General features: G+C 45.2%; 1 protein-coding gene across 2 annotated transcripts in view; it reads left to right on the plus strand.

Moving 5' to 3' along the window:
* Positions 1–8,926: 8,926 nt before the first annotated feature.
* Positions 8,927–19,605, plus strand: part of PIP4K2A (phosphatidylinositol-5-phosphate 4-kinase type 2 alpha) — a 148,710-nt gene continuing 138,031 nt past the window's right edge. Inside the window, exon 1 of one of the 2 annotated variants that reach the window (XM_016124673.2) lies at positions 8,927–9,302. In XM_016124673.2, the coding sequence (XP_015980159.1) occupies positions 9,159–9,302 (144 nt within the window). In that variant the 5' untranslated portion in view covers positions 8,927–9,158. The remainder of the gene's footprint in view (positions 9,303–19,605) is intronic. The other variant, XM_016124683.2, reaches the window with a different exon arrangement.

The following is a 19,605-nucleotide window of genomic DNA, read 5'->3' on the forward strand; positions in this document are numbered from 1 at the left end:
CCTTCCAAAATAGGTGCTTACGACGACACATAGTGAAGATAATAGTCCTGAAAGCCAAAGTGTTTGCATGCAAGATCTGACCTTTCAAAAATAGAAAAACATAGGAAGGTTTTTGTGTAGCCAAAAGCCAAGTACCCATCGGATTTAGGCATAAAATTTATCCTTAAATAATAGTTCGGGATGAATACATGCCTTTTAGAAGATGGGAAAAAAACACTCGGTGTAGGCGGGAGATTTTCTTCGAGGAGGCGAGCTGCAGAATGAGCCCCTGGTGTGGGTCGCAAAGTGTCCAGCCAGATCAGAAAGATGTAGGTCTCGACTATCAGCTGCGTCCCAGGAGGCTAAAGACCTCATAGAGAAGAAGTAGGCCGGCCCAGGGCCCAGAGTAGCATTGACCGATGGTGTTTCCAGGTGGAAGGACCAGGGCAGCTCAGAGCCCTGGTGATCCTCTTAGGGAAGAGCAGGCCTGAAGGGAACTGGGGTTGGGCTGAAAAGCTTCCAGAGCACTAGGCCTGAGCAGAGGAGACCGTGGAGTGATGGAGGTCATCTTGGGTGATCCCGGGAGACGACGATGCCCACAATCCATCGATGGTCTCCATCCCCAAGCCACAACACGTAAGCCCTTGCCCCCGTCCTACGTCACTTTAAGGGAGTGGGGTATTGACTTTCATCGAGTGGTTACCTAACAGAGACTAAGAAAAACTCAGAATTGCCTGTGTTTGCTCAGAAGGGACTCAGTCAAGTTCTCTGCCATTCAGCTAAGAGCTGCATGCAGTGCGGGATGAATGAAGAAAATGACAATTCCGTGTACGTGAGATTCGTGATGCCGAGACCAATCCCTGTTACTCCTACGAGGAACAATCTCCAGTGCATCGTGTTGAGGAGAAAGGAAGCGAGTCACGGCACCACAGTGTGTTCTCATTTATACAAATGAGAGTAGAGCGAAAATGGGATGGGGGACTTCCCCTTTTCGGTCCACGCCCTTCTTAAAGTTTGAACTTTTTATAGGAATGTAGTCAGTTACTTTTTATGTAAAGACAACAATGACCTGAAAGGATGCCGTGATTATGTTGCATAAACTTTTCTTTTTTTTTTTTAAACTCAAGCACCACCATGTCAAGGCCACCTTCTCCACCTCTGGTCATGCACTCCCCTCCCCCACCCCACAGGCTGGTCCAGTGGTCTTCCTCCCAGCACCTGTATGTACGGTCTCGCTATTGCGTATATACTGTGTAGTATTGAAAATGGCTCATGGGTTTATCTTCTCCACTAAACTGATTTCCATGAGGGCAAGGAATGTATCTTCTTCATCTCTGTGCTCAGAATCTTCTAGGACCTCAACATATGTGCGATGAAGGAATGAGAAAAACAATGATAATAAACTTATTTCTGATTTCAGATTCATCCCTAAGTTTTATTTTATCAAGTTTTAAAATACCGCTGTTGTGACCTGCTTCAAATTTGAATAAGAAAGCTAAAACATAAAAAGCCCAAATCAATAAAAGATAAAGCGGGATTCATTATTGAAATTTAGTTTTCTGTCAATTCTCTAAAGAAGAACCATGTTATATTAAAGAGATGAAACTACTAAGGGCATGAATATTATAAACGATCAACAGTCTCCTATCCTTAAAATTCAGGCCAAGAATTTTATGTAACGATGATTTTATCTATAGCTTCCTTTTAGTATGACATTTGAATGTGGGCTGGTGCTAAAAATACATAAGGGAATTAAAAGGTACTCTCCTGAGTCTAAGCCACCCATGAAGTCCAACTCCACCCCTTTCAAGTTTTAGAGCCTTGAGAAGTGACTAAGGCATGTCTGGTGGTAGGGGGAGGGGTGACAGATGGACACCAGATTGTCGCTGAAAGTAAGCAGCACCCAAACCCCTAACCATGAGGAAACTCTGGCATAGGGTTGTGGGGTCTTTGTACAGATGACAGAGAGTGCTCAGTGGATTTGCAGACTTCTATACAACTTTCTGGGGGTAAAATATGGATGCTAAAATGGAGGTGGCCCCAGGTTTGGGAGAAGGGGAGTGAGGAGCACAGAGGGCCTGAGAGACGCCATCGCAGTGCACCCCCTGACCGACCGCTCCGGGGCTACTTCCACTTCCGCGGGACGCTGGAACTACTCGTTTCAGGAACTGAGAGCCGTGCGGAGGAAGTGCACACAGCTTGGGTGGGATGGGAATCTTTCCGGGACCCCCTGTTCCTCTTTTCCGCTTCCGTTCATCCCCACGGGCTGATGGACTGGCCCTGCACAGGGTTAACCAGCTCGAATGCTAGGCGCCACCAGGATATGAAGACTTCGGTCCTTTATTCTCAAGTCTTCCATTTGGGTCTTCGCAAGGGCAGTGAGGACCATGGGGACCATCGCGTCTCTGACTCTTGGACGCAGCAGCAAAACTGCTGTGATCATTTTCCTCAGGTGGAATTTCTTCAGATGTGTTTCAAATAAGTGCATCAATTATTTCTCTAGGTTTTCTTTAGGGTAGCATCAATACAGCATACACTATGTTTTAGAATTAAAAACGTGTCCATTGAAGCAGACTAGGGGGTGTTTCTCTTCAGATGCCTTCTCATTAAGAGCAACAGGTGCTTAAACCAGGGTGTCCCTTGATTGCAAAAATGATGGCAAGAATGTTAAAAAGGACACATAAAGCCATGACTAGCATCTTCCACTATGTGCCCCTTTGGGCACTGAGGCCAAGTTTGCCCTCTCTCCATGCCCCCATCCACATTAAAGCACTATTGCCTCTTATAGATGAATTTTCCCATTTTTTTCCTTATCATTACTGTAAAGAGTGTAGTCGAAGCCACCATCATCTCTTACTTGGATTCCTGGAACCGTTTCCTTACTCGGCTCCCTACTTTGACATTTCTGTTCCTCCAGCCACTGAGGACTTTTTATAAACACATCCTCAGCTTCCGAGGGCTCCCACTGCACCTAGAATATAATGCGAATCCTTGCCGCGGTCTCAGTGACCTGCCCCCTGCCTTCCTTGCCGGTGCAGTCCTCCTTTGAGTTCTAGAACAGAAGCTGTCACACGGGATGGCCCCTCTGTCCGGTGACACTTCGCCCCATTCTTTGCATGGCTGACTGCTTCCCATCCTTCAGGCCGTGTGTCTCTTTCTCGGAAAAGTTCTCCCCGACACTCTGCCTGTTTTTTAGTACGACACTGGGGTTATTACCTTCAGATTCTTTATCACAGTCTGGAATTATAGGAATATCTGTCTACTCGCTTCTGCCGTGTAGCCTCTCAGACTGTAAACTATGAGAGAAGAAATCCGCGCAGTACCTAGAGTGTTTTCTGGCTCACAGTAGCTGCAATCCATAAATATTAGTGGTGCGGGTGCATTTTTCTGAAGTGGTCATGAAAAAATTAATTAACTGAGGACAGTACTAACCCCTTTAATGACAGACATTACTTGCCCCACAGCCATAAAGGACTGAGGCAAATTCACAGGTTCCTAGCAAGGTCTCCTCTCTCCGGCAGGGAGGGCCCACCGCAGCCTCCACACAGCTAGGGTCCCCCTACTTCCCGCTCTGGCCTTCATGGACTTGCCCCTTAGCCAGGATGAAAGGCTCAGGCCAAATTCTTGTGGTTCCTCTGGTCTTCTCACTCAGCTTTGGCTTCTGAAAGTCACAGAGACTTGCATGGACCTTGTTGATCAACAAAGAATAAAACCTCTCTTCTTCCCAGAGCTTTTGAAAGACTGCCTTCAGTGCTGGGCATTCTGAGTTTTAGAGGCTCCACCCCCCCCATTGTATCACATATATTAAAAAGAATTCATAGCCCACATTTAATACAAATTAGAAAAAGGCTTTTATGATTTTGCTCTTGAGATTTTTGGCTACGACGAACATTTAATCTTTGATTGACTATTGTCTTTTTATCAGTCATTATGTATACTTGTAAAATAAGAAAAGCTAACTCACAAATTGCTTGTGAATATAATGACATTTTTGATACCTAATTTAAATTAAATAAATGATGTATTTTGCAGATGTTTAGCAAAATGTTTATTAATATAAATTTTGCGGTTTTCTTCTGCAGTCATTTTTTTTCTGATCTCAAGCTTTTTCTTTAAAAAAAAATGGAAGTAAAAATCATAGGCCTTAAGCATTGGAATATGACCCCTACTAGATAAGGCAACAGTGCTTCTATTTTCTTCATATCTGTAGCTTTCCTTTTACTTAAAGATGCTTTGTGAGCTGGGGGCAGCTGACCCTCCCCCTGTGCAAGAAAATGGCCCGTTCCACTACAGACTTAGTTCAACAATAGCTAGAAAAGATAGGAAGGAATAACTTAAAAGGATGTTCTTTTATGGGAACTGGGTTAATATGTCAAGTGCCATTACTGTGTTATTTATTTAATCACAGAAGATGGTTGTGTTTTTAAAAATCATTATAAGACTAATACAAATGCAGGAGTACATACGTATAATCATCCATAATCCAAACTGCACCCCTAATATATCACTGATAACACTGATTATTTCCTTTTAGTCTTTTACACATATACACACACATATACATTTTTAATATTAAACTACGTTTGTATACAATTTTGCATTCTATTTTTTCATTTATATTAACATCATGATTATTCTATATTATTACATTTTCTGTGAAAATACCATTTTTGTTGGTCACTTTCTAGTCCACCGTATGGATCTGCTGCAATTCATTTCATCGCTCTCTCAATGTTGGGAATTTCTATTTCTGTTATAAAGGTATATGTCATCAAGATATAATGCCACTGGAGATTGACGCCTGTCCTCCACACAGCTTCCTGTCTTCCAACAGGGCTGCTGAAGTCCTCGTCCTCCGTTTGGGGAGGACAGAGGAAGGCGAGGCAGGCTGGGGAGCAGTCACTCTACGTGTCAGCTCCTTTATGCCCGGTCTTCTCCCCGTCCAATCTCTCTCTCCAAGTCAGGCTAACGAAATAGCTGCCAACTGGGTGGTAGATTCTTGGAATTGCTGCCGCTGTCCTGGAAGTCCCAGCCAGCTGCAGAAGCCAGAAGAATCACCACCAATATTTCAGTTGGATGGACAACCTCCACCAGCTGATGCCAAACCACAGCCAGTCCAGGAGGACTCTGGACAGTAAAGACCCTCAGAACTCCCAGATGGAGAGCTGTGGCTCATCATGTCAACAAGTCCCCTCCCCCGCAAAGTAACTCACATACCACGACAAGTCCCCCTTCCCCCAACAGTAACTCGCACATCAAAATTGGATTCTTGGATCCCATTTATTGCATTTTGGCTGGGTTTGACTGTATATGCACTACAATTATGGTTTTCTAAAATAATGCCATTTCGAATGGCAAGGTCCTGGAGGACGCTACAGAAGATTGAATGAAATTGTTCCACATCTTGCTCTGATCTCACAGAGCAATGAAAAGCACAAAAGCTTCCAGATAACAGCAAGGAAATCCCTGAATTCCTCTTCTCGAGGGAGAATTCTAATCAGAATTGTTGAGGACACATTTTTTTTTTTTTTTATGAAAAGGATAATACAATAGAGCATCCATTCTATTTCAACTTCCATTTCTGGTAGCGCAAACCTTAGTCAACACACACTTTCACCATAGTCATCTGGGATTCTAAATGAAGTTGATTAAAGAAAGTTAAAAAAAATTTGAAAAAAAAAAAAAAAAGGAAGCAGAAACAAGTACCAGGAGCCTTTTCAATTGTTCGTCCTGACATTTTCTTCCTTCTTCCTAGTGAACTGGGCTGCTGGAGCATTTCTTGCAGCTGTGATGGCCTCCGCACCTGGATGAACGGCCCAACAAGCCAGATGCGACGGGGTGGGAGCAGTGTTCTTCTTGACCGACGCGACTACATGTCCATCCTGAGATGGAACGTCTTTGCTCTTCTTTCTCTAGCCATGCCTCTCTGGTCAAGATCCTTGCTGAATGCTAGTGGTTGGGGTGCTTCACCCCTTGACAACATAAGCAGGCTAAATTAGGCTCTAAACTAAGGACATACGCATTGTTTTATTATCATACAAACGCTAAAGGAAAATAGTGATCCAACTGCTAGGTTGCTAAACCCACGTAGAATTCACCCCTCGAGGTTTAATATTATGTCAAACTTAACCTAATTTCCCAGTATAGTATTTCCGAAAGGAACCTTGCGCAAGCATTTTCTGGGTGGGAAATCTTTGCATGTAACTTGTTGTGAGAAAGGAAATTCCCTTTTCTATTATTCACCAAAACTTTACCATAAGTGCTATGAGAGAAGGGAGTGACAGCTTCATTGGCAGAATAGAAAGCACCACATGGATCCTGCCTTCAAAGAGCTTATTGTCCCCCAAGTCAAGACATCACCTCGGTTTCTCTAGATCTCAGCTGTCTATGTATATAATTTGACAACTGAATCGGGTACTTTACGAGGTCGCTTCTGTGACTCTAGGTCTCCTGCATCACACGCCCTCTGCAGAATGCAATGTTAATGTGGAAGGTCACTGAATGGCTTTAAAATCACCCAAATTCTGTCTCTTAACAAATATATATAATATTCCTGAAAGTAGCTAAGGGAGTACATCTTAAATGGTGTCAGCACACACACGTGCACACACACAAGTCCATTATTTGTGATGGAGGTATTGACTAACCTTAGTACGGTAATCATTTCACAATGTGGACTGTCTCGAATCATCAAGTTGTACACCTTAAACTTACCCAGTGTTGTCAATTATATCTCAATAAGCTGGAAAAAAAAATTCTGTCCTTTAAAAGCTACCAGTTTCGTTACTATCTGAAAACATCACATGGATTTTCGTCTCCATGCCTTTGCCTCTGTCTGTCCCTAACACGGGTGACACCTTGTGCACCCATCCGTGGCTTGCTGCCCTCCCGTGTGAAACCTTACCTGTCAGTGCCCACAGGCATCCATTTCCCTCTCCTGCATTCATTCAACACTTTGTCATCACTAAATTCACTTTTGTAGCATTCGCAGCAAGCCCATTGTCTTGCATTATTAATATATGATGATTAGCTACAATAGAGATGTTATGGAACAAATGAAGTGCTATGGAAACACGGAAGTGAACAGTTAATTGCAACCAGGGAAGAGAGAATATGTGAGCACGAGTGTTTTCAAGGGCAGGACCAGGACCAGGTAAAGGGGTGCGTGTGGAGTGGCAGTGAGAGGCATAATCCAGGATGATTATAGGCATTCGAGCCTGGGTCAATGAACATTGTTAAACAAATGAACTTCTAATGGGGATAGCTGAGGGATAGGAATGCCATTTACAATACAATAGATAAATGAAGGAACGTGCGGTACGGAGGGGGATGTTGAACTTGATTTTAGACACTTTTAAAAGGCGCCTGTGAACAGTCGATGTAGAGGTGTTCAACCAGGCACTTCTCTGAGGTCAGGGGAAAGTGTGCGGGTTATCTGCAAGCGCTCTACATTTCATCTTGTGTGTTTATAGTGCCGTATGATGTACAAAGGGCTTTTCACGGCCACCGTCTATTGTTGATTTTGATCCTAACATCCTATAAAGTAAGAAGGCTGGATTACAATTACAGGGCTCAGGGTAGTCCCTAAAGTAACATTTGTGTCTGACTATCCCCGCTGTTAATACAAAAACCCTGAGGTTCAGAGAAGTTAGCTGATTCGATCAAATGTGCAACCCCATGTTCTAAAAACAAATTTAGGGGGATTTTTGTTTGTTCGTTTTTTAACCGCTAAAAGTGGTGATGTTTAATGCTGGGGGAGCAGATATCATTTTGGACAAGAATATGAAGAGTAGAGAACAAGGACTTTGGGGCAACCCTTATGTTTTAGGGAAAAAAAGAGGAGCAAATGAAGGTGACTACATGACCTGTCACTCCCCACTCCCATAAGACTAAGGTCCTAAAGGGAGAAAGGTCTGTTATCCCTTGTCCCCCTGACGAAACTAAGCAGACTACTGAGCACACAGTAGGTCTCCACTATATTTACGTGGAGTAATAATAATAGACCACATGTTTGCCCAGCGGGCTGAGTCAAGGTAAGCACAAAGAACAGACGGGACGGCATACTTTGAATGGCAGCTTCCTGAGGTGGGCCAGGTACTGCCAGCATTAAGAAGGGCTACATTTAGGTGTACATAGATGAAGACGATGAACAGATTTCGTGGAAGAAGGTGGGTGTAATGGGGGGGAGGGGAAGTGATGTAAGGAACGCTGTGCCAAATTTGAAGTAGAAGGTGCAGTTTAGGGCATGATTTTCCCGGCCAAACCAAGAAATCCAGGGTCCTGCCTAGGCAGGGGCTGGCGGTGGGGATGGCACCTGAGTGTTAGGTGGAGCGTCTCCCTTCTGCATGACTTGGAGATTGTTGGAACGCCCAAGTCCAGGGTCCGAAAGGCCCGATGGTGAAAGGCACGATGAGTTAAGTTCGTTTCTGGGCCGCTTTGGGAGGTGGCCACCGAGGAGCCCGGGTCCCTTCTTCGGTGCTAGGGAAGCCCTGGTCTGCAGGCAGCTCTTCGCGTCTCCCTGGCTCTGACTCCTGGCACCGGTAAGCAGCGGGTCCCTGAGGCTCCTTACTTAGCCTGTCTCCGTCTCTGGATGCTCCTCTCTTCCCACGCCCCATCTCTCCGCATCCTTCCCTGTTTTCTCCCTGGGGAATAAAGCAGGGTGCCTTGCGGGAGTCCTCACGCTCCCCGCACCGCGCGCCCACCCCGCGGCCTCCTCAGCGGGCCGCGAGCAGCCACCCGAGCTCCGGTGCGCACCAGGGCACTGGCCGGCGCGAGCGGAGCCGGAGCCCGAGCCCCAGCGCGCGGGCGCAGCTTAACGGTCCCGCGGCCGCGCCCCGCCTGGCGGCGCCGCGGTGCTGCCCGCCCGCCCCCTGCGTGATGACGCCGGCGCCCAACGCGGAAGCCGCTCGCGGCGCGCCGGGTCCAGCCGCGGGCTGAGCGCGGAGCCGCGGCGGGCGCAGGATCCGGGGCGCGGCGCGCGCCGATCGCAGCCTCCGGCCCCAGCGCGGCGGAGCCGGCAGAGCGAGCGCAGCGGGGCCGAGCGCGCCGGCGGGCGGAGCGGGGCACGGCGCGCCGGGGCCGCCGCCGGGGGGATGCGGCTGCCTCCCCGGGCGGGCGAGTAGAGAGGGCGGGTCCCCGGCCTCGGGAGCGCGGCGGTGGAGGGGACGGAGGCGGCGGCCATGGCGACCCCCGGCAACCTGGGGTCCTCCGTGCTGGCGAGCAAGACCAAGACCAAGAAGAAGCACTTCGTAGCGCAGAAAGTGAAGCTCTTTCGGGCCAGCGATCCGCTGCTCAGCGTCCTGATGTGGGGGGTAAACCACTCGGTAAGGGCTCGGGCTGCGGCGCGCGGTCCTTTCCTCCTCTTCTTCCTCCTCGCTCTCCTCCTCCTCCTCCTCCTCCTCCTCCTCCTCCTCCTCCTGCTGCTGCTGCAGCTGCTGCGGGGCGGGGAGCCCGAGCCGGGGCCCCGGCCCTCCGGCTGCTCGCCCTCCGGGGCTGCCCGCCCGCCACGGCGCCTGTGTCCCCCGTCCCTGGCGCACGCCTGCCCCTCCGGGCCACTTGGACCCCCTTTGGACCTAGGTCCGGAATCAGGACGACGGGTCCCATCTGCATGTGCGCCCTGCAGCCGGTACCAGTGTCGCCCCCCGTCCGTCCGTCCGTCCGTCCGTCCGCCGGTCGATCTGTGTCCGCAGCCTGGGAACTGGGAAGTTTTTGCGGGCACGGCGCGCCGGGGCTGTGAGCCTCGGCGGGGGCGGCTGCGATCAGAGTCCCGGCGATCGCTCCCTTCTGCTGGGCGCTGCGGGGGCGGCTCGGTCCTTCGCCGGCCGGCAGGTGTACCTGTCCGAGGCTGGGAGCGTCCCGAGCCTCCCCGCGGGGGAATAGGGGTGAGGATATTGGAGATCGGGGAGACCTGGACAGAGGCGTTAGTGCTTAGGTCCCTTTTTCCTTTAAAGGAGATATTGTTGGACACAAGGAATGTTTTTGACAAAGAAATAGCCGGTGTAAATACGGCACCGGGGTTTAGCATCTTCCTCTGCTCCTCTTCCGCATCGCTCTGCTGCTGTGCTGGCTGGAGAGCGGCTCGGCGGGGAGGCTTCCTCCCCACACCTCCTCCCCCACCTTGGGGGCCAGGCCGAAGTCACCGACTGCGGAAGGGCGCCTTGGGGAGGACCGCAGGAGGGGGTCTCGGCGGGCGCGCAGGAAGGCGGTCTTGAGTCGACTGCACCCGTTCCGGGGTTTTCTTTAAAAGGCTGGAGGAGAACGCTTGGAAGGGTTAGCTTAACGCACAGCCCAGCGGTAGTGGACGATGCGCCGCCGCGGGCTCTGCGGACTGCGGTCTGAGGGTCTGAAATAGCCTCCAGCTGATCTGACAGCGGGAAACCCCCGCATTTTTAATCTTCCTAGAATGTGGAAACATGATAGGCACTGTTGGCCGAGCCATGAAAGTTTAAGTGAGCTTGTGAATTTTGACCATGACCTTACCCACTGCAGTCAGTTAGCATGTGGGGAGAAAGTGTCAGCTTGCTTTCCATACTTTTGATTTCTATGGATGCCTGTGTGCCCTTTTCATCATAATGCAAATGACAGAAAACCATGCTGGTTTTTAAAAGAACATTCTGAATTTAATGAAGTTGTTTTAAATGATTCAAAAGCATCGTGGTTGTATTTTTCTCCCAAGCTGAGCTGGGGAAAAGGTGAAACAGTATCAGGATTGACTGTGTTTGCATGGAGTGACCATTTTTAAGGTTTAGAAGTGATCATTTCTGTCAGCCTGATGCCTGATCCATTGTGGTGCATTCTAACTTTCTAACAATCCTAATTTAGGAATTAGGAATGTCAGCTTTCACAACAGCATACATTACTGTACCAAAACTCTCCTAAGTTTTATTACAGTATGTAAAATGAATTTTTTTCCATGTACTAAGTCTACAATTTAGAGTTATGTCTAATTCTGTTAAGCTTTTTTAATTTATGTTGTTCGTTACTTTAAAAAAATTAGTGTCAGTTCTGTATTTTGGGGTGCTTTTATCTGCTTTGGAGTTCCGGTGTTTTGGTCAGGAGAGTGTTTATATCTGAGGGTTTAATCTAGCAAAGTAGTGTCAACAGTATATTGCTGAACTCCAGTTTACTTTAGGAAATCGTGAAATGGTGCATGTTTTACTGTAACCACTTTGTTGCTACTTTGTATTTGTGAATTACTACATTTGTTTTAGAGCTTTTTGCTAATTGGAAATACTTTGAAGCTACTTACGGCTTATATGAGTAATATATGATTTGCAGGTAGTGCATTTTGTGTTATTTTCTTTTGCTTTCAAGAAAAGTTAGCAATTCTAAGTATAGTCATCCAGAGAAGTGAAGTTTCCATTGTATGTAATGTAACCATGTTATTCATTCACAAAAAAGTGCCAGCTACTGTACAAAGATTACTGAAAACTCCCATCATATTTTAGTCCAGGTATCTTTGAGGGCTCTGAGTTGACATAAGAAAAGTCTGTTTCACAGGCTTCTTTTTTAAAAAGTCTATTTTCTTTATTATTTTTGAAAGAAAAGAAAGGAAATGTATATAAAGATGGAATCTAAGCACTTAGATGCCATGTGTTTCTGGTTGATTTCAGTTTAGCCAACAAAATCTAACATTAGATAAATGTTTTTATATGCCCTGTGCACACCAGAGTCCATATAGTATAATATGAGAATAAATATTCAGCATTAAGAAGGAGCAAGCATAGTGTTGTATATGAATGGAAACATTTGAGAAAGCATAGTGGAGAAGGAATAGATAGTTCACATAGTCTTTTCCTACATTTCTAATGTGATCAGAATAAATGGGGGGGGGGGAATTTGTCACAAATATAGCCATTTCATGCTTCTAAAATTCATTTCTTAAGATCATTTAGAGATAACCAGACTTTAGAGTACCGAAGGAGAACTGCATATTTATTTTATTATGTAGACATCTTCTACGGGGGTTGGGAACCTTCTGCATACAATGGTAAAATTCTCTTTGGACCAGTGTACTAATTCTTTCTCTAATTCTGTTGACCTTGGGTGTGTTGACTAGTTTTACATTAATGTTTGCATCTGGATAATTTCCAAGTGTTTTCTAACTTCAAGATTTGACAGTTTTTAGAGTCCACTAGATTCATAGCTTTCTACTCAGTTGCACAGACCAGGAGTAGTAAAACTATATAACACAAATTGCGTTTTCCTTATAACCTGGCCAGTGCAGCAGCATCCAGGGACTTTTCAAGGCTATGACTAGAGGGAAGGAAGTTGGTGGCGACTGGAGAAATGTGTGAACTAAGAGTTTGTTGGCTTGATCGCCATTGCAGCCTATTAAGTCAAAGTCTATTTGATTTAAATGTAAAAATTTGCAGTTAAGGTAGGAATATTCAAGTCCATTGTGGTGGTAATTCTCAATAAGAATAATCCTGACTTTGTGTGGTTAATTTGATATGCTACTGCTTTCTAACTTAAAATACCCATCAATGAATGGATCGCTGCCAATTTTAAGTATTTTAAGCAGAAAACAATTGAATACATAAAAGAAAAGATGATTTAAGACGGCAATTTTGTCTTGTTACATTTGGAATTAAACTAAAAATAATCAGGCAGTTAGCTTCTTAAAATTATATTTTAATAGTGTGAGGAGCGTGTAGAGTGATCTGAGCCAAGACTTGTTTTAAGCATATTCTAAAATAATTTTATGCAGAGTGAAATGTGAGCCTTTTAGAAAGTATATTTAAAAACCTATTTATCCAGAGGAAGATATTTTCTGTATAGAAAAAAAAATGAAGGACATAAAACTTGTTTAAAACAAATAAAGTATTTAGAAATAGCCATTATTAATATTAAAATTTTTTGGTTACAAGGATAGAAACACAAATGAGTTTAGGCAGACATTTCAAATATTTGGGGCGGGGGCGTGGGGCGGGGAGTGAGTATTGGAGGTCCATCACTGAAGAAGCTGGGATTGGTAACCAAACCAAGAGAACAGGAAAAGGGCTGGGCTTCCAGAACCATTGGAACCAGGTGCGTGGGTACTGTCGGGACTTTTCTGTCTTTTATGGCTTTCTTCTTACTCTTAGCTTACAGGTTTCCTGCCCAGGGCAGCGAACTCATGGTTCCCGAATTTGACATTTTGTGCTTTCTGCCCCTGAAAAGGGACTTTCTTGTCTCTGATTCAGTTGTGAAAATCCCATGGAAGGATTCCAGCTGGATTGACTGCGGTCACTCGTGGCCTCTCCTTGGATGGAGCACTTGTAAAAAGGTGGCAGCTCCCGCCCATTGGAGTTGGGGAAAAGCAGTTCCCAAAAGAAAGGAGAGGGTCTGGACAGGCAGGATCAGGCAGGTGTCAGTCCTAGAAGAGCTGGAGTGTTTATATTAATGTCGTGTAGTGCATTTCATGTTTTGATGAATATGTGGTTTTCTAGGTAGAGTATTCATAGCTTTTGTTATATTCTTGACAAAGTCCAGGACTTGAAATGGGTAAATACTATAATGGAGGAATAGTGATGTCTTTTCTGTTTGTGGGTTTGTATTTCAGCACTGGAAAAGATAAAAGAACCAGGTTTAAAAATGAAATATATGACTATGAAAAATTAACTGAATAGAATACAATAAGGCAATTAAAACAATAATTAGCTAGACAGTAGATGAAATTCATTGAATGGAACCCAACTAATTGTTCATTTATGAACTAATCTCGTACTATTTTTTCTTCTCTTCTTTAGAGGACGGAAAATACCAAGCAGACATGTTCGAAGTGTATTATCAGGAAAATAGTTTCATCACCTCTAAAATTTGGGGTTATGTCCTGAGAACAGAATACATTTTCTTCTCCATTTCTTCTCAGATACCTTAGAGTGAACTTGAGTATTTAGAATGAAACTGGACTCCTTCTTAGAATGATGATATTGAACAAATAAACAAAAATACATAGGCTACGTACTATCAAGCAATCACTATGATTTCTCTTTCTACAGCAAGGTTGTCTTGCTATGCCTTTAGAAAGATTTTTAATACGAATTGTAATAAACAAACAAAATCTACCTTAAGTTGATTATAAAATGCAGTCAACCAGAATAATTAATTCTACCAACATACCCTTTGAAATCTAAATTTTGGAATTGAAGAGAATTGGTGGAATTTGGCTAAATGGTTTGTGATGAGATGGATTAGGTTCAAATCTTGCCTCCTTTATTTATGGGCTTTTTGAGCAGATAGATGATCTAGGCACTTGCGCGCCAATGTACTCATTTTCAAAGTAGAGTTGATGATGCCTACCTCACAAGGTTATTTTGAGGGTTAAATAAGCTCATGCATTTAAAGTCTAGCACTGTAACCAGCACATAATAAAGATTCAGTAATTAATACCTATAAATGATCAAATTCAGATGCAGTTAGGCTGGTAGCAAATTCATAAACACTAGACAAGTGCTTCTCAAAATTTAATGTGTGTATGAATCAATTGGGGACATTTAAAAAATTTAAATTCTGACTCAGGTCTGGGATGAGTCCTGAGATTCTGCATTTATCAGACTCCCAGGTGATGTTGATACTGCTTGTCCCTAAGTCATGCTTTGAGTAGCAAGATAGTAGAAAGAATAATGTTAAAAATAAGGAGAAATATTTAGGATTTGTCCCCTGACTGTATGTGATGAATTCTTGGAGGAAAGATGACCACATGAGAGATTTAGAAAAGTCAGGAGAAGGAATCATGTGTTGGAAAAAGATATAAACCTTTTTGATTTAGGAAGTGTTGACTTACAGGTGATGGTGAGTGGATATTGTAACGATAGTGCCCACCTGTAGAGTGTGAGCAGGTGGGATGAGAACTCGGGGGCAGGGTTAGGGCAGGGATGGAGAACTGAGAATGGTCCATGCAGGATTGGTAAACCGTGAGGGTGAGTCAGATCTCTGAGGGAGAAGCTGGAATGCTGGATACACTTGTGTTGAGGGAAGGAGTGAAGAAGAAACAGGAAGCAAGAGAAAACTCAATGAGAAGCATAATTGGATGCTCTAGAGAGCACAACGTTCATTGGTGTACTCTTTGAGATAGTGGTTTATGGAGTGTGTGTGCGTGTGTGTGTGTGCGCGTGTGTGTTTTAAGCATGCATAGAAGCTTAAAAATCTAAGAAACGAATGAGTTGGAAGTAGAGACAGCTTCTCTTTTTAGAAGGTTAGAAGTAGAAGGAAGGCAAAAGATGCTATTTTTAGGAATACCTATTTATTTTCCCTCATTCCATCTCTTTCTTTCCATTTTCTTCTCTACCAACCCTAACCAGATTTATTTCCCTCTTTGTGTTTGTTGTAAACACCTCCTACTTATTTCCCTGTTTCTAGATCTATCCATGTTTCTGTTTTTGTCATAGACCCCTATTACAGTCTGGTGAAGGCTTTGGACCCCTTCTTAGAATAATAATTTTGAACAAATAAACAAAAATACATACGATACATACTGCCAAGCTCACTGATTCCCTGATCTCTATCTATGGGTCACTTGAGGGTTTATGGAACCCAGTTAGGAACCTGTGCAGGAATAAGGTGGGGTGGTAAACACCGGAGCACACAGTAGCCAGGAAGAACACTACGTAGTAGGAATGCTGCATAGGTTGAATTAATGACGTGCGCTTCAAACCCATACCCTTAACCATCAAGCCGTGCTGCCTGGGCAGGCCCAGGAGTTATTAATTTCATTGAAATCTGATCTTTTCTTTCTTTAGTCTTAAAAGCTTTGACAGACTTGAGTACAGTGGTCCCCCCTCATCCATGAGGGTTATGTTCCAAGATTCCGGCATTATTTACACATATATCCAGTGGGCGCCTGAAACTGTAGATAGTACAGAGCCCTCTGTTTACTATTAAATGTATGAATTAGTCACAGTAAGAGATTAACAACAGTAACTAATAATGAAATAGAACAGTTATGGCAGTACACTGTAATAAAAGTTATGTGACCATGGTGTTCTTCTCTCCCTCCCTTTTTTTCCCCCTCAACCATCTGATAACTGAGATGGCTACTAAATGATTAACTGGCAGGTAGTGGATATGCTAGTCAAAGGGATGATTCACGTCCTGGGCGGGATGGAGCGGGAAGGTGAGTGATTGCATCACATTACTCGGAACAATGCACTTTAGAATTTACAAATTCTTTATTTCTGGGATCTTCCATTTTATATTTTTGGACCTCTGTTGACTGCGGGTACTGATACCATGGAAAAGAAAACCGTGGATAAGGGGTGACTACTGTATTAGCTGTTAATGTGGAAGAACACTGTTTGAAAACACAGTTTTTCCTTTACAGAAAGAAAACCAGTGCTTATATTCAAAGCATGTAGGAAGAAAGTGTGCGCGCGCGCATGTGTGTAAAATTTATTCATGAAAAGTGTTGTAGAGGGTTTTAGAACAGTAGCCTACCTCGTGAGAAGCCTTTACATTCAGAGTAAGTCTTTATGTTTTCTCAGCTGCCTGCAGTGGTTCAGAGCTCATTCTCTGATGCCACACTGGTTGGTGTGTGGCTTTGGGCAAATCATTTAGCGTCTCTTTCTCAGTTCCTCTTTTATAACAGGAGATGATAATAGTACCTATATTGGAGGTTTGATATGTGGATTACATAAGTTGGTACTTCTAAGGTACCTACCTAAAGAGTTGCTCACACATGTTGTTAGTAAACTTTAGCTGCTATCATTTTTTTAAAAAAACATTTTAAATGATAAAACGTGTTAAATCAATTGTTACATTATCCTGGTTCATAGATATAAAGTCACCATCACACTTGGCATTCTTGTGCATCTTTGAGTGCTAAATTAATCATTTTAGAATTATTTGTGCCCTTGCTTGAATTTTGCATGGTTTATCTTTTATTCTTATTTTATTTTATTATTCTTTGTGCCTACAGCACCTGGTCTTCCTAGGTGGTCTCCCATCCAAGTTCTAACCAGGCCCGGGCTTGCTTTGCTTCTGAGATCAGACATCAGGCTTGTTAAGGGTGGCATGGCTGTAGACCATAGACCACTGGGGCACGTACCCAGGACCTTCTGCGTGTAAAGCAGACGTGCTAACCGCTGTGCTATGGAACCATGTTCTTCTTCTTCTTTTTTTTTTAGAGAACTTTCATAAAAGTTTATTTGAGCCAAACTGATCTGCATCTGTTTTGTTAAAATGTTTTTCTCGTACCTTTAATGCTCCACTAGTGTTTGGGTTGAGGTGTCAAAAATTTAATTCATATTTCTTAGTTGCAAGTTATGTCAGCTATTGATTTGTTATTTTATTTTATTTTTTCCCTAATGTAAGAGACCTTCTGCAAGATGTTTGGGATGCAAAATGACTATATTGTGGACCCAGCCCTCATATTGCTTGTAAATGCAGGGGAAACAGATATATATGTATGTATGTATGTATGTATGTATGTATACACACACACACACACAGAGTATCGGAAATGATGGGAGTATTAAATAGGGTGGTCAGAGTATAAACCTCATGAAGAAGACATTGGAGTAAGGAGATAATGGAATGAACGGGTTGTACGTGAGGATGTCTGGGGGGAAGCACGTTTGAGGCAGCAGGAATGGCTGGTGCAAAGGCCCTGAGGCCGGGGCTGGCTTCATATGTTAGGGAAGCTGCAAGGAAGCCTGTGTGGCTGGAGCAGAACGAGAAAGGGGCAGAGTGATGGGAGAGCAGGTTGGGACTGGACCACGATAACTTCTGCCAGGACTCCTGGGGAAGGGTTCAGGAGGAGCTGACGTTGACAGGGCCTTAAAGACAGAGTAGAATCTCCCAGTGGCCAAGGGGACCACACTGGCAGGGGTAAGCAGACTGAACAGAGAGACTGGGGAGTGGTCTGGTATGGCCGCTCACTCGAAGTGCAACCCACGGAACAGTGGCTCCAGCTGTCACCCACGAGCCTGTCAGAACTGCAGAATTAGGGGCCCCTCCGCACATCTTCTCCACAGAATGTTCACTTTATCAAGACAGGTGATTCGTAAGCACGTGCCAGTTTCATTAGCACTGGTTTCAAACCCTGGGGTTCCTTGGAGATGCCTCAGAGGCTGGGGGTGGGGAGGAGAGGCGGAGCTGGTGGGGGAACCGAGCCCCTACATACTGCATGTATTCAGGGGGAGATGTTTACAGGGACAAAAAGCTTCTGCAGCCGAAAAAATTGAAAACCACAGAGGTAAATGGCGGGAATGTTAGTTTGAGACCAGGCTCGAAAGAGCCAAGAAGCTGATGTTTGCCAGAGAAAACCTTAACAGTTCCGACAAGGGCCACTTCAAAATGTGCCGTAACTCTCAAGTGGTACGCAACCCTGAAATTTTACTGTCCCCTTTAGTGTGCTCTCTGCTCTCTGAAACTATTTCTTACCTTTTCCTCTCCATAAACTCCCCTCTAGCTGCTTGTTCCTACCGCCTCGCGCTCCCCCGCCCCCCCCCCCCCGCCCCCCCCCCGCCCCCCAGCTAATGATCTTTAGAACTTTAGAAAACAGGGAGCAAACAGAAGCCCTCAGCTTTTACTCTTCCTATCACCCCGTCTGCTGACTTTGGGATAGCTGACTCTGCCAGCCTACAAACAGGCTGGAGGGCTGCACTGTGTGGTTTGGGCTATTTCAGTTTCATTTAGTTAAAATCAAATCTTAAGATTTGGTCCTGCATCCCGCGCTCAGCAGCGGCGTGCGGGCGCGGGCCGCTGGACCAGACGCTGGGGATGGACTGTGAGTCCCGCATCCCACGCTCGGCAGCGGCGTGTGGGCGCGGGCCCCTGGACCAGACTCTGGGGATGGACTGTGAGTCCCGCATCCCGCGCTCGGCAGCGGCGCGTGGGCGCGGCCGCTGGACCAGACGCTGGGGGTAGACTGCTCCCATCTCCGCAGCACTTTCTCTTGGACAGCGCTCGCCCTGGCCCCTCCCATCTCGAAAACAAAACAAACAGCCATGACAACAACAAAAAAACTCGCCTTTGATGACACATCTCTCACTGTCCACTCTGTCGTCCACTCTGTTTTGTAGCAAACGTTGGGAAGCCTTGTCTAAAGCCGTCGCCCCTTACTGTCCATTAGTTGCCGACCCCCCTCCCGCGGCCACACTCCCCGTCTCACTCCAGTCTAGCTTCCATCCCCACCTGCTCTGGTCAGCTCATCAGCGATGTTCCTGTTTTCCAATCCAGGGGTTGCCTTGTTTTTTGTTTTTTCTTATTTTTAATGTTTTCCTTCTGCCACTCCTCTCTTAGGGGCCTTATCAAGTTCCTCCTCTTTATCTGATCTCAAGATGTCGAATGCCCTGGGCCTCTGCCGCCTAGGGTCGCGTCTTCTGTAACACATGTATTTTATCTACCTGCTCTTATTTAATCTCATGGCTTTTGATAACATTTCTTGCTGATGACCGAGACATTTCTATCTTCGGGGCTCTGACTTCTCTGCCAGGCTCAGTATTCAGTTTCTCAACCGCATCTCTTCCCTTGAATACCAGATAGGCTTCTCAGGTGCGTCCCAAACAGGGCTCTTGATTTCCTCCCCCGACCCCAACCCCAACCCCTGTCAATTCCTGAACCAGTCTCTTTTCCCATCTCAGTAAATGGATCAGCATTGACCCAGGTGCTCAAGCCAAAAACCTAGGAACCAACCTCGAGTCC

The sequence above is a fragment of the Rousettus aegyptiacus genome, unplaced genomic scaffold, assembly GCF_014176215.1.
Source record: "Rousettus aegyptiacus isolate mRouAeg1 unplaced genomic scaffold, mRouAeg1.p scaffold_m13_p_10, whole genome shotgun sequence".
Classification (NCBI taxonomy): domain Eukaryota; kingdom Metazoa; phylum Chordata; class Mammalia; order Chiroptera; family Pteropodidae; genus Rousettus; species Rousettus aegyptiacus.